The sequence below is a fragment of the Passer domesticus genome, chromosome Z, assembly GCF_036417665.1.
Source record: "Passer domesticus isolate bPasDom1 chromosome Z, bPasDom1.hap1, whole genome shotgun sequence".
In the NCBI taxonomy this organism is placed as follows: domain Eukaryota; kingdom Metazoa; phylum Chordata; class Aves; order Passeriformes; family Passeridae; genus Passer; species Passer domesticus.
Window position 1 is genome coordinate 15,554,476 of NC_087512.1, and position 12,792 is coordinate 15,567,267.

General features: G+C 37.5%; 1 protein-coding gene across 3 annotated transcripts; it reads right to left on the bottom strand.

Moving 5' to 3' along the window:
• Nucleotides 1-366: 366 nt before the first annotated feature.
• TMEM267 (transmembrane protein 267) lies at nt 367-12,714 on the bottom strand. 3 transcript variants are annotated; one of them, XM_064404288.1, is made up of 5 exons: nt 12,539-12,711; nt 10,373-10,562; nt 8,492-8,879; nt 4,637-4,711; nt 367-2,595 (listed from the first exon to the last, which is right to left on the bottom strand). In XM_064404288.1, exons 3-5 carry the CDS (start codon nt 8,813-8,815, stop codon nt 2,260-2,262), a joined length of 735 nt encoding a protein of 244 aa, XP_064260358.1. In that variant the 5' UTR covers nt 8,816-8,879; nt 10,373-10,562; nt 12,539-12,711; the 3' UTR covers nt 367-2,259. The 3 variants fall into 3 exon arrangements, with proteins under 3 accessions (XP_064260358.1, XP_064260359.1, XP_064260360.1); XM_064404289.1 differs by lacking the exon at nt 10,373-10,562 and having other exon boundaries at nt 12,539-12,714; XM_064404290.1 differs by lacking the exon at nt 4,637-4,711 and having other exon boundaries at nt 12,539-12,702.
• Nucleotides 12,715-12,792: the final 78 nt, after the last annotated feature.

A 12,792-nucleotide genomic window follows, 5' to 3' on the forward strand; every position in this document is an offset into this window, starting at 1 on the left:
TTGCTGTGGTAGAATTGGTGTAAGAACACAGCCAGAAAAAATAGTGTTTCGAAATACAGCTCGAAGTTACTGAGAGAGCTCACACAGGAAGATCTAGACATAAAGAGAATTAACATATGTAGTTTTAAACTACTGAATATGTACCCATTAACTGGTCCTTAAACATAGCTAGAACAGTACAGTACTGATCTTAAGGACTGTGGGTAGACATACAGTTACCAGAAAGGCTACAGTCTGAAAGTGAGAAAGTGTAATTCTACACCTTGTTCCTATATAATTTTCCCTTTGCAAAAAATCTGGATACAGCACAAAATTATACAAACTTTATACCATGAAACAAGAATACAGAAAATTTTCTACACAGGCTTCAGTGTTCACCCCTTGCACAAAATTTATTCATTACTGGCATTTCAGAGACTGTAGTTTAAAATACAGCAGAGGAGTAAATGAATGAGCAATGCTCCTCTAGTAAACCACCATGCCTTTGGATGAAAACCAGTTTTGATCTGAAGCTCTGAAGCAAGACATTTCCTATGCTGTTTCTGGAAAACTCTAAAGGACAGAAATCCACAGCGTGAGGATAACCCTCTAAGGAATGTTTTGCTCTTCCAATCTTCTCTCCAACAATTAAACCTTTTATTCATTTTACAATAAAGGCTAGACAGGCCCACTGCAATATCAGGCAAGTCTGCATTGGCATACATTTCTAATATAAAGAACAGGCAGGACAGGGACTTCTTTTGGTCCAAAGACACATTTTAAAGACGTGCAACACTTTCCATGACTAGCATAGAGTGCTGCAAAGAGCCTTAAGGATTCTGCAGCCACAGAAAGTTTCTGGTACTCATTATGACAGGCATCCCATATAATACTTTTTTTAAACTTTATTCTGATATACATTTAATAATGTAAATGTACACATCACGTAAACCCTTACCCCCCTTGGTAACCTAAGTTAAACACATGCTACCTTATACATGCAGTTCCATAAAAATGATCCCCTTTGACAGCTATTCATCACAAGCTGGAGTAGTTAAGGCCCCATCTCTTTACCGGGCAGTGAATAAAAAATTTAAAAATTATTAAAAGACATTCTCAGCTTGTACATCATAAACTACACAAGTCTAGACAGACTTGTCTAGTTAGACAAGACCAGACAACTTTTAATTTGGGATTCTTTCTGAGAGATGTCTATAAATGAAAACTGAATAGTCCATAGTGCAAATTACTATCTCATAAACTGCAGCATAATAACACTTTTCCTTATGGATCTTCTTTATGAGGAAATTTATATTTCTGTTTAATAATAATAATAATAATAATAGTAATAATGCATTTTATTTTACACTTACGAGGATGATACTGCACTTAATGGAAAATGCTTTACTGAGTAGTAATGTCTTTAAGCAAACCTGTGTTATAAGCAATTTTTATTTTCTTGTGTCTCCCTGAATCTTCACATGATTCTTAAATATTTACAAAAATTCCCTGGTTCCAAATTAAACAGTATTCATAATTAGTGTATTTTAAAAAATTAAACAATTTGGCCAACACACCATAATACTATAACCAAACTGTCTACTCTTTTCTAATTTTGAGCCTAGTAATTATCTGCAAATTTAGTACCAAGCAACTACAGGGGGATATAGAATTTAGTAAAACACTCTATGATTACAGGTTCAGAGAGGTGTGGATAGACAGTGTGAAATACGGGTGGTATTCCTTTTAAAATGGTTAAATACAAAAATCCAGCAGGACTCCTAACTTATTAATAAATTGGAAAGACTAATGGAGGGATTTTTTTTAAATTGCCATACAATATTAAATCCTCAATAATACCTAGCATTTATATAGAACTTCACATTTTTAAAGTGCTATACAAATACTATCTGGATTAAATGTATTCTCCAGACGCAGAATACAAATCCAAAGTGAATGGTGATCAAGTGAATGGCACCATAACAGTAAAATGTAATATAATTACTACAGAGAGGAACTAAGTACTTTATAATCAGCTCGCTATGCATGAACTATCATGGAAGACCACACACTGTACAAGGCAAATGTACAGATATAAAATTATTATAATTCATGAGATAGGTTCTATGACCACAAGGAATTGCCACAAGAGGTGTAATTGGCTCCACAACCTTAAAATGCCTAATTCAGAAGGTGTAGGAAACACAAGGAAACCCTTCAGTGACAGATAGGCAAGTTATTTCAAGTGCTAGCACAAACCACCTTTAAAAGCCATTATTCCTATACATCAATGCGGATTCCGTGTTTTATGGACATTAATTCTCTAGTGCCCGTTAAATACATAACAAATGAACATAGATGAGGTAAAGATGCTGTAATTGCCACATACAGCCAATATGGCAAGGGAGGAGTTTTTCCAAACGGGCAGATCCAGAGGCCATGCCGAATCCCATCACGGACATGATGAGAAGTCCAGGATATGAACAACATCCAGGGAAGAAAGCACCATGAGTCCTTAAGCCTGAAAAGCTGCATGATAAACTTTAATGTCAGAGCCACCACAGGAATCACAGTAGAACAATGAAGAAGTGGTCTCCGTGGAAGAGTCAGAGCAGCCTGCAGAAGAGAAAAATATTACTGCCAATGCCTGCAACTGTGACTAGAGAAGAAAAATGTCATGAGTGTTTACAGGTGCACTGTCAGGTGACTAAGTGGAAGCAGAAAGAAAAACATACTGTTCCTTTCCATTGCAATTAATATAAAGCTAATTTTCTGCATGAGAGTTGTGTGCTCCCTGTCTCTATTATATGACATGAATCATGCATCCTACTAAGTACTACCATCAACAACACAGGGAGGGAGGGGGATGAGGAATCCTATTTGTCACATAGTCAGGTGGTACACAGGAACTTGTATAATCTGCTGCACTGATTACATGTATTTAATTTCAAGATAATTAAAAGGAAAACAGACATGCAATACACTTTTAAATATTTAGTATGTTTCACTTGAAATAAATAATGTGCTTTAATGGCATTTAGTCCCAAAAATACATCCTCTATTTTACTACAGTTGTCACCTGTATAATTGGTTTAAGTTTCACAGTGTTTAAAACACAAAAATAATTTTCAATATGACAAAAATATGAGCAAAGTTATATATTTTGATCACCTTGAGACAGTGTTCTTCATGGACAGGCAAATCTTCGTTCATAAATGAAGATCTGAAACATTTGTGACTGGGATTTTTGTATGAACAACTTGTTTAACAGTAACTCAGTTGAAAGCCTGATATTTGGTTTTAATAAGGTGAGTGTCTAGCTAGTGTGATTAGATTTAGCCATTTTAAGAAGAGATAATGTCAATTTAATATACATGTTTGAGAAGATATTCTGTGGGTGTACTCAGTAGCAACAGCTACAACCATCACTCCAAATTCAAACACAATAAAAAAAGCAATGGTATTTTGGATTACTATTTGGATTACTATACTAATAAGTAGATTCTTGTGTCTGTAAGCACAGGAGAAACAACGGCACTCTACCAGAAGTTCTACAGAAGAGCTGATGTGATTGGCTCAATTCAGTTACTGGGGAACACTTGGAAAACCTGTAACAAGGCCCCAGAGATGTAAGGTGACATCTTTGCTGTGCTGAACACATCCCTCACTGCACCTAGTGCAGAAGGCAAACACAGCACCTCTAACCTGTTCATTCTTCACTTGTGTTAATCCTTGCAGGATTCAACAGCAAGAGGGCCTGGCAGTGGGACTCTGGAATAGGTTAATCAAGCTCATGCATAATTTAGATAACTGCATGGAACACTATCTTCTCTGCAAGGAAACTCTGATATAGCCTTAGCCAGTTTATTAACTGATTACAGAAGGGAAGATATGGACTACCTTGAAATACAACAGCTCATGCTTTAAACCACAGCCAACCTTAAAAGGCCTGCAGAAAGCTTTGCTCTATTACCTTCTCACCACATGTTTGTGCATGACTCCTGATCAAGTAATGGGATTTAAAAGCTCACAAACTCTCTCAACAATTTTTAACTCTAATGTTGTGGACCCAATTCCGTTAAGTTGCAGCAAACACTGTATTTTCTTCAACTTCAGTTCTGTTCCAAACAAGCAGATTATTAATGGATTAAGGTAGAAAAATCTTGTGGTGGTGAAATGGTTTATCACCTGCCTTACTGGTGAAATTGTTTATCACCTGCCTTACAAAGAGTCCAATTTTTGTTACTGTCAACAATAGGCTCAAAAGTACATCCTAACTTAATTTTGAAAAAACCTGAATAGTGGTATGTTTTGGCAGATAATCTATTGACTAGCCTCTATTTCTGCACTTTGAAAAAAATAGTAGCAAAGTCTAAATTAAGTCTTTTCCCTCTGGCCTATTAAGGTTAGGTGCCAACAGCAACACAGTGAGTAAGGAAAATTTTAATATTACTTATGTACATCACTGTTGGTGCCAAGGTAATGCATAAATTCTTCTCATATAAATTTCAGACAGAGGGTTGTGTTCAGTTTCAGCAAGACAAAGTTCTATTCTGTAACTGCAGTACAGCCATCAAATTTCTGATATGCTGCTGCCCAAGGTCTGAGAGAACAGTCTGTTTCCTCTTTTACATTCTGTGACTAAAGGAGCACTTACATCCTTGAGTTTCCAAGCCCTGGAGACAGACAGGGAGTTCAGTTTGCTAATATAAGCTGCTATACTCTCTTTCTCCTAAAAAGCAAACATGTTTGCCTTTAGAAAGCACCAAATCTTAAAAAAAACCCAAAAAAACTAAACCCAAAAAAACCAACTAACAAAACAAAAATTAAAAAAAAGCCCACTGCAAAACACCAAAAACCCAAAGCCTTTTCTGCCTAAACCTCCTGGAAAAAGTTGCAAACAGATTTATTTACAAATGACCTTCTCCATTTGCCTACATATGCAATCAGATGCAAGATCATCTTGCAGTTGATGCTCCTCCAGCCTCTCTCACTACAATGAGCAGCTGGAGACAGGATACAATAATTGCATGCAGGAGAACCCACGCAAATTATTTGCTTTAATGCTCATGGTAACACCACGGATGTTATGTAATAACAGATGCTCCCTCCTCACTGATATTCTGTGGTGCTTCACAAGCCTGAAGTCTTTCTTTTATAGTAACATATTCAATGCAACATATAGAAGTAATATTAAAACTATAGTAACATATTCAATGCTAAACCAATTGTGATTGTGCAAAGCTTATTCTCTAGTTCCAGAAATGCTCCTGTACATCCCAGGTCAGTCACGGGTGGCACATTTCCCAGCAGTGCCAGTGTTATGTATGTTTGCCACCGTCTGCATGTTCTACACTTTTAGAATTTGGTGACTCTTTAGCACCAAGACAGCAATTTCTGCATGTCTGTTCTGCAACAAGAGCGTCTGGGCTACAATCCTGGTGGAGTCTGGGAGCAGCCCATCATGTCATACCAGCAACTGACAACAGCCTGCAGGAACTACCACCTTTGGAGCAGTCAGCGAGACAGGTTCTTCTATACTTGTGTGCACAGTAAAAACCACACGGAGCACAAAGAACTACAAATTCCAAATAGCAGAGTCATTGTAGACTTCATACTCATTGCAAAAATAATGTGGGCAAAAGGTCAGATCACATGGTGCTTGGTACACAAGTATTTATCAGCGCAAACATACAAATACCACAGGTGAATATTTACCCTGAATACTGCAGAAAAATAATGATGACCATGAAAAACAGACCAATGGCCAAAGAATGCAAGTGCTGAGTGGCGTCAGCAGGAACAGAAGCAGGTGCCAAGAGTAGTGTGAAGGTAGCAATTGGAGGTAGAAGGCAGTACCGCCTTGTGCCGCACAGAAAGGTTACTCCAGAAAAAATAACTCGTCATCAAATTTAAAAGTGGTGATGATGAGCTTTATGGGTGATTGTGTACAGTAACGTCTAATATACTATTGGTACAAATTAGTAATAGTGGTGTGGTTGGTTAATGAGACTTATTAATTTATTAGTTATTTGGTAATGTGTTGCAAAAGCAGTAAACATGTTAGTCTCTTAAAGCAGTTACTCTCAACCATGCAATTTAAAGACAAAGAATGGGACTGTAACTACCAAATATATAGTAAAAAAGTATTCCATGAAGTAATAAATTATGTAAGTGACAGCCTGAAATTATGCCAAGAAACTGACAGGCACATCATATAAAACCAAGGAAAGAAAAATTATATATTGCAATCAAATCTAGCTGGCCAGACAGCACACAGAAAAAAAGTTTATGGGGATTATGTTACATCACAAACCAAAGGGACTCTGATGGCACTGCAAGAAGAGAAAACCTGCAATAGATTATTATTCTTTTTTCAAAGGACAGAAGCATTGTACTTTTCTGCCATTGAAAGGAATTAAACTACAGTATTTGGCTCAAATGAAGTCTCACCTAAAATACTACTCATGGTTTTGGACAGGACACTTTAGAGGTAATTTAGGCAAAAAAGCAATACATAGGAGATGAGAAGAACAGTATGAGGTTTAGATAATATAAATTTATTTCCTGAAGACTTTTTAAAAAAATGTTAGTTGAGAAGAGAGTCTTTGCAAAACATAGAGGCTTTGCAAATTATAATGATGGTTTTGCTCTAGGAGTCAAGAGACCTAACACTAGATTATTTCCTTTATTAGCCCAGTTAACATATATAAAGCAAAGGTGTTGGTAGGCAAATAATTTGAAAAACCTCTGGGCATATTATCTTCTTACCTCAGCTAAATACATTTGGCTACTAAAAGGACTGTGATTCTACCTGCAATGTTCTGTGTTTATGATTCGAAAAACATTCTGGGGTAGAGCACAGAAATCAGCTGTCTTTTGCAAAAAAACCCAAACCTTAAAGAACAAGAGAACTAGATCTAACTGTCATGAACAATTAGAAAATAGACTGCTATCTGCTTGGGAACTGAAACAACACAGGAAGAAATTAAATCACAAAATTACAAAAATTTACTTGGTTTCACATAGTAGGGATGGGCTAGGCTGCACAAACATTCCCCATCAAGGAAGGTGTTAAGTGTATTTAACCTTGCCTCACTACCAAAGTGGCAGGTCACCTCCCAGTTCCATAACACAATTCAACAGTGAACTTCTCAAACGGACATCGCTGAATTGTGACATCTAGTGGTCGTAATTAAGAAAAATACTAATAATCATCTCAAATGCATGAAAAAGCAGCAATAAAATTTTAATACTTTCTAATATCTAGCCATTCATTTACTTGTATTCACTGATTTTAAAATAAGAAAAAAGAGATGAGACTAATTAGAGATTTAAATTCTATTCCATATTGTTATTCTGTAATAGCATTATGCAACCCATTAATCAATCAAGCTAACTTTCATTTTCTTTACATAGTTTTATAATTCCACAGCATTTCCACATGCAAGAAGTACAGAGAAGGGGAGAACTAGGGACTGCTTAGGGAAGAATGATGCCAGGCACCAAGACATGCTGGACCCTCACTGTCCATGTGGTAACATGGTGGTCAGTGGCATCCTGGACTGCGCTGGGAATGTGGCCAGCAGGCTGAGGGACCCAATTCTTCCCTTTCTCTTCAGAACCAGTAAAGACAAGAGGGGAAAACAGACCAAATGCACAAATAAGAGGCATCTTTTCTCTACAATAAACAGAGACAAAAACTATTTTTCCATTTTAAGTCTGATTTTTACATCTCAACTAAAAGCAATATTTGTCTCTTGCACTTAGCTGTCACCTAACTATTTTTTAGAAATTGGTAAACTATTGTTCTTCTTTACTTACACAAATATAAAAAACAGGACCTCCCTCCCTTCCTCTGCTATTGAGAAACTCTGTCCTAACAAGCACTTCTGCAAAGAGATGCTGATCCATGCGCTGCTTAACAAGTGCCAATTCATCTTTTTACATTTATTAATAAGTTGGTGCTTGCTTGTCTACAATTTTTTTTTTCTCCAATGAACTATATTTAAATGCAAGTCAGACTGCCTTTTTAAAGGTGACAGCTCACATACAGCTTGTTCGTGGGAGAAACATTTAGGGCCAGCTAAAATAAATGACTGAATTAAACTAAACAGAAGCTCTGTCATTTACATTTCATGTATTTCTGTCCCACATTTCAGGTATTTCTAACCCTTACTCTAAAGAGAATAATCCACTTCACCCACAAAAGTGTGCAAGGCAGCACCTAACTCCTTAAGCTGGATAACAAAGCAACTATATGATACATGTAGAATAGTATGTACATGTGCAAAACTCTTTTCTTCCTTTCTAAGTAGCAGAAACTGATCACTAGATGTAAAATATTTTTATGGCTTTTAAAATTGTAACAACTGCATAAAAACATAATTTCTGTATATCTATGAAATGTATTTAATTAAATTATCAATGGAACTTTTTTGGTCTGGGACGTGGTAGAAGAACAGGAACATAAACAGTGATAAATTAACAAATTAGTGATCTGTTGACTTACCTTTAATGACAGAGACCCAGCAAGAAAAAAGTGGTCCACATCAATGACAGAGGCAAGGAAGCCAGCCAGGGTGACCTCAGTGAAGTCACTTTTCTTCCTGAGTCCAATCACTATTGCCCAGGACCACATCCCCAGTATACCATGCACTGCATTATCAGATAAGGCTCGGAGCCAGTCATTTTGCTGAATGAAGGAAAACTGCAGGAGTCTGTCTGCTACAAAGCAGAATATCCCCAAACCTAGACTGGAAATAACTGATGCTGTGCTAAAAGTCTGGAGAAGAGCGTGGGCCTTTTCAGTCTCAGATGCCATGACAAGAACCATGCTGCAGCACACAAAATGTCATCAGGACACACACTGTGCATTGTCCTTCGTATCGTCAGTTGTTCTGTAAATGTCAGAGATCAGAAAGAAAACTATTAAACAAAGAAAATCCATTTGCACAAAACATTTGTCACCACAGCTACAACTGGGCATTAAGATCCCAATTTCACTGTTTGCATTTAACATTCCCAGGGAATTTTTTAATTTCAATTAGTTTATTGACTAGAACACTACAGCTTTGAATTAAAAGACCTACCCTTTTTAAATTAGAACCAGCACAAGTAACACGGAGAGGTCTAATTCCACTTACTGAAATCTTAAATATTACAAAATAACCTGAAACATCTCTGTGATAATACACTGAATGTGTTTCAAGACTCATCTTAACAACGTGATTTAATACAATGAAATATTTTACACTGTAATAACAAAAGAAGATTCAGCTTGGAGGATTCTTAGGACTGATGCTCCCAGATTTCTCTATAAAACAACTGTTAAAACTGAGTTTTCAATCTATAATCCAAATCAATGCTTTAATTTACATTCCTTGTTAATGTTTGTAGTACTCCCCTGGTATCCTTTCCTGAGCAACACCTTGTTCAGTTTGGAGACTGGAACATAGAATAAACCTTAAAACCAAATGCACTAAAATATCTTCATTATTTATAATAAAACACAAAGACAACCATTTAGTCAAGCAAAGTAATCAAAACCGCCTCCTTACAGAGCAAAACTACCTAAGCTTTTCCTCAGCATGTGCTCCAGCAGAGAAGCTGGCTGTTACTTTTAGGACTTATCTATTGTCTGCCACCTTACCTTCGTAAGTCCTCTTTTTGCAAGAGAAGTTCTAACTCTCCCAGGTGTTATGCTGGTTTTTTTGGGAATCTATACAGACAGACCACAGTTTTAAAGCCTATATCCTCCCTAAAAATGGATACTTCCCATGAGTTTGCCATTTTTGTGCAATACATAAAATCTTGACAACCCTTCTTTATTAGGTAAATTCTTATTCTGAAGAGCCTTTTTGAGTGTATTAGACTTCCTAAGCTGACACATAAAAATTTATGATTTTAAACATACTATAAATCTCACAAGACATAGATGTTTCTTCCAGATTATTTACATGCCTGCTTGTTGTAGAATTATCCACAAGACAGAACTATTGTCACTCTCTGCAGGAAAAGAAAAAGCCCACTGAATCATTTATTTCGAAAACATTAAAAAAAGCAAAAGAAAAGAAAGCATGAATAATACATAGACTTAGCACAGAGATAAAGAAGTGGGTCAAGTTTAGTCTGTTAACCATGACTGTGCCTCTTCTGAATGAATGTGTAGACACAAAATATTTCCTGAAACAATGGAAGTGCTGTTTTCTAGTGGGTGACCTTGTGCTACACAGGACATTGCTGAATAAATTCCATGTTAAGGAAAAAAAAATGGCAGTCTCTTCACAAATGCTTCTTCTATATGGCCATCATGTCAGATTGGATTTAATTTAAAATTACCATAAAGGCTGTGTAAGAATCCAATCTGTCAAGAGGTGATGTAGCAACATACCTTTAAAAACCACACCAGTAATCAGAATCAAACTGCCCCTGGGACTAGGAGAACATTTTTTTTGCCATCACAGGTGCCTTTCTCCAGTAGGAAATGTCTATGGTCTATGCCTCAGTGCTAATCCTCTGTGCTTTCTGAACCCAGTCTGCCCAGTCCAGTGCAGGAAATACCAAACACCACTTGTTCCATCCTAAATAGAAACAAACCAGTCACCAATAAGCACTGATATCAGGCAAAACAGCATACATGAAATATGAACAACAGTAAAATATCCAGAAAAAATAAACATATATTTAATTAATTTGTACACAAATATAATTGAGGTAAAAGTAAACTCAGCTAAGCTTTGAAGCTCTGTAAAAGAAAGCAGAAAAAACCCCTTAAACCAAGAGAAGAGCAGAAATAAAAATGGAACACACTAGCAATTAAAAAATAATCAAACACAAAGTCCAAAAACAACTGCTCCAGTCTTCTACATAACTGCATTTCAACGGATAGAGCAATCCATTTTCACAGATTTCTTCTTGTGCCTGGAAGATTCCCACCTAATGAAACATTTATGAGTTCCATTCAGGGATCTCTTTTTAAATTCCATCCCATCACTTAGTGACCTTGGAAGAGATAAAGAGAGGTCCAGAAATTCATTGAGCAACAGAAGTCTGTGTCAGTTCTGCGTTAGGCTTACACTTGTGCTATGGCTGGTATTAGCACCTGCTCCTCGAGCCAGAATGAAGAACAGGATGCAAAACTGGCTTCATGTTGACCATAGGCAAGAGCCACGTCCAACTGCTCTTTTTAAACCGTCTGTTTCAGTCTCCTTTTGAGACAAAAATGAGTGCTGCCTACGTAAAAATCAACTGACATTCCCAGGTACAACAGAATATCCCAGAATTATTTTTCAGACCAAGAGGGAAATCAGACCAGAAAAAGCAAAACTCTGGTCAACCAAAATAATTATAAATTTTAATATAAATCTAGAACATTTTTTTTCTCCCTGAAAAATGATGCTTTTCAGGATCTCTACAAAATATCACAATAAAGCGTACATTTTTCCAGCCTATAAATCTCAGAAAGCAGTTGTGTAGCTTATATTCTTGCTAAAACAGAAAAGTGAGGAATAATTCACAAAAAAATGCTTGTAGACATCTGTGTGGTCAGTACAGTTAATATCCTGAAAGGAAGTTCTAGGTTGGTTTTATATAAAACATAACAGCTGATAGAATAACCCAGCCTTGAGTTGTGGTTTCTCACCACATTTTCACATGAGATAAAGCACTGAGCATAATCTCTGTCTACAGTCTCAAAATGGAATTTTGTAGCTATACCTTAATTTAAGGAAATTACCAAAATAATTTTTATGAACACACAGTTAACACTTTAAGTTACTGTCACAAGAAGATATTTAGATCAAAACTGTAAATACACTTTTTGGAAAACAGCTAAGAGGCTATGGTGTATGAGCAAAACAAAAATCAAGTGGCTAAAATTACCACTTAGAAATATTGGTCTGCATAATTTTTGCCCCAGTTTTGCACTGATACACAAATACATACAGGAATTTAATGCATGAAGTTACAGAATCACAGAATCAATTAGGTTGGGGAAGACATCTGAGATCATCAATTCCAACCTACAACCAAACAACACCCTGCCAACTAACAGAATTATGCATTCTACACAAGAAGCTACAATCCCTTACAATTCTATAATCTCCTAAACCTCTCGTTATTTGATATTGGATATTAATTTATATCAAAAACTGCATTAAGCAGAATTAAGACACCAGCTCAAACCTTTAGCATACAATCTCGTGGAAAAGGAGATCCTAGCCTAAGACTATCTGTGAAGAACTGACAGTGACAGTATTTTTGGGTCAGATAATAACACATTATTGGAGTGATCATGCAAATATTTTTGGGCCAGATAATTACAATGCATCATTGCGGTGATCTAGCAAATATTTTTGGGCCAGATATAATTATACCGCATTTTTGGGGTTGGAGAGGGCAAAAGCCCAGAAGGAAGCGGGAGGATTTTACCAAGACGCTGAAGAACAAACTAAATCAAACCGAGCAGGAAATCAACCTGGAAACCCGAGACCAGCAGGAGCGTGAGGGGAGGCGCGGGCCTCGGCGCCGCCGCCGCCCCGCCCGGCCCGGAGCCCACCTGGAGCGCGGCCGCCGCCATCCGCCCTTCACCCCATGGGCTCGGCCCCGCGATCCCGGCCGGAGCGGGCTGCGGAGCCCGGCGGCAGCGGGCTGGGAAGGGCTCCAGGGAGCCGGTCAGGAAGCGTGCGTGGCCGCGGAGCAGGCTGGGACCCGCGCCCGCCTCGTCTCCTCCCATCCCCGCCCGGCGCGGGCAGCGGGGCTCGGCTGTGAGGGAGAAGTGTTTCCTGGATTATTAAATGGAGGGTTTGGGTG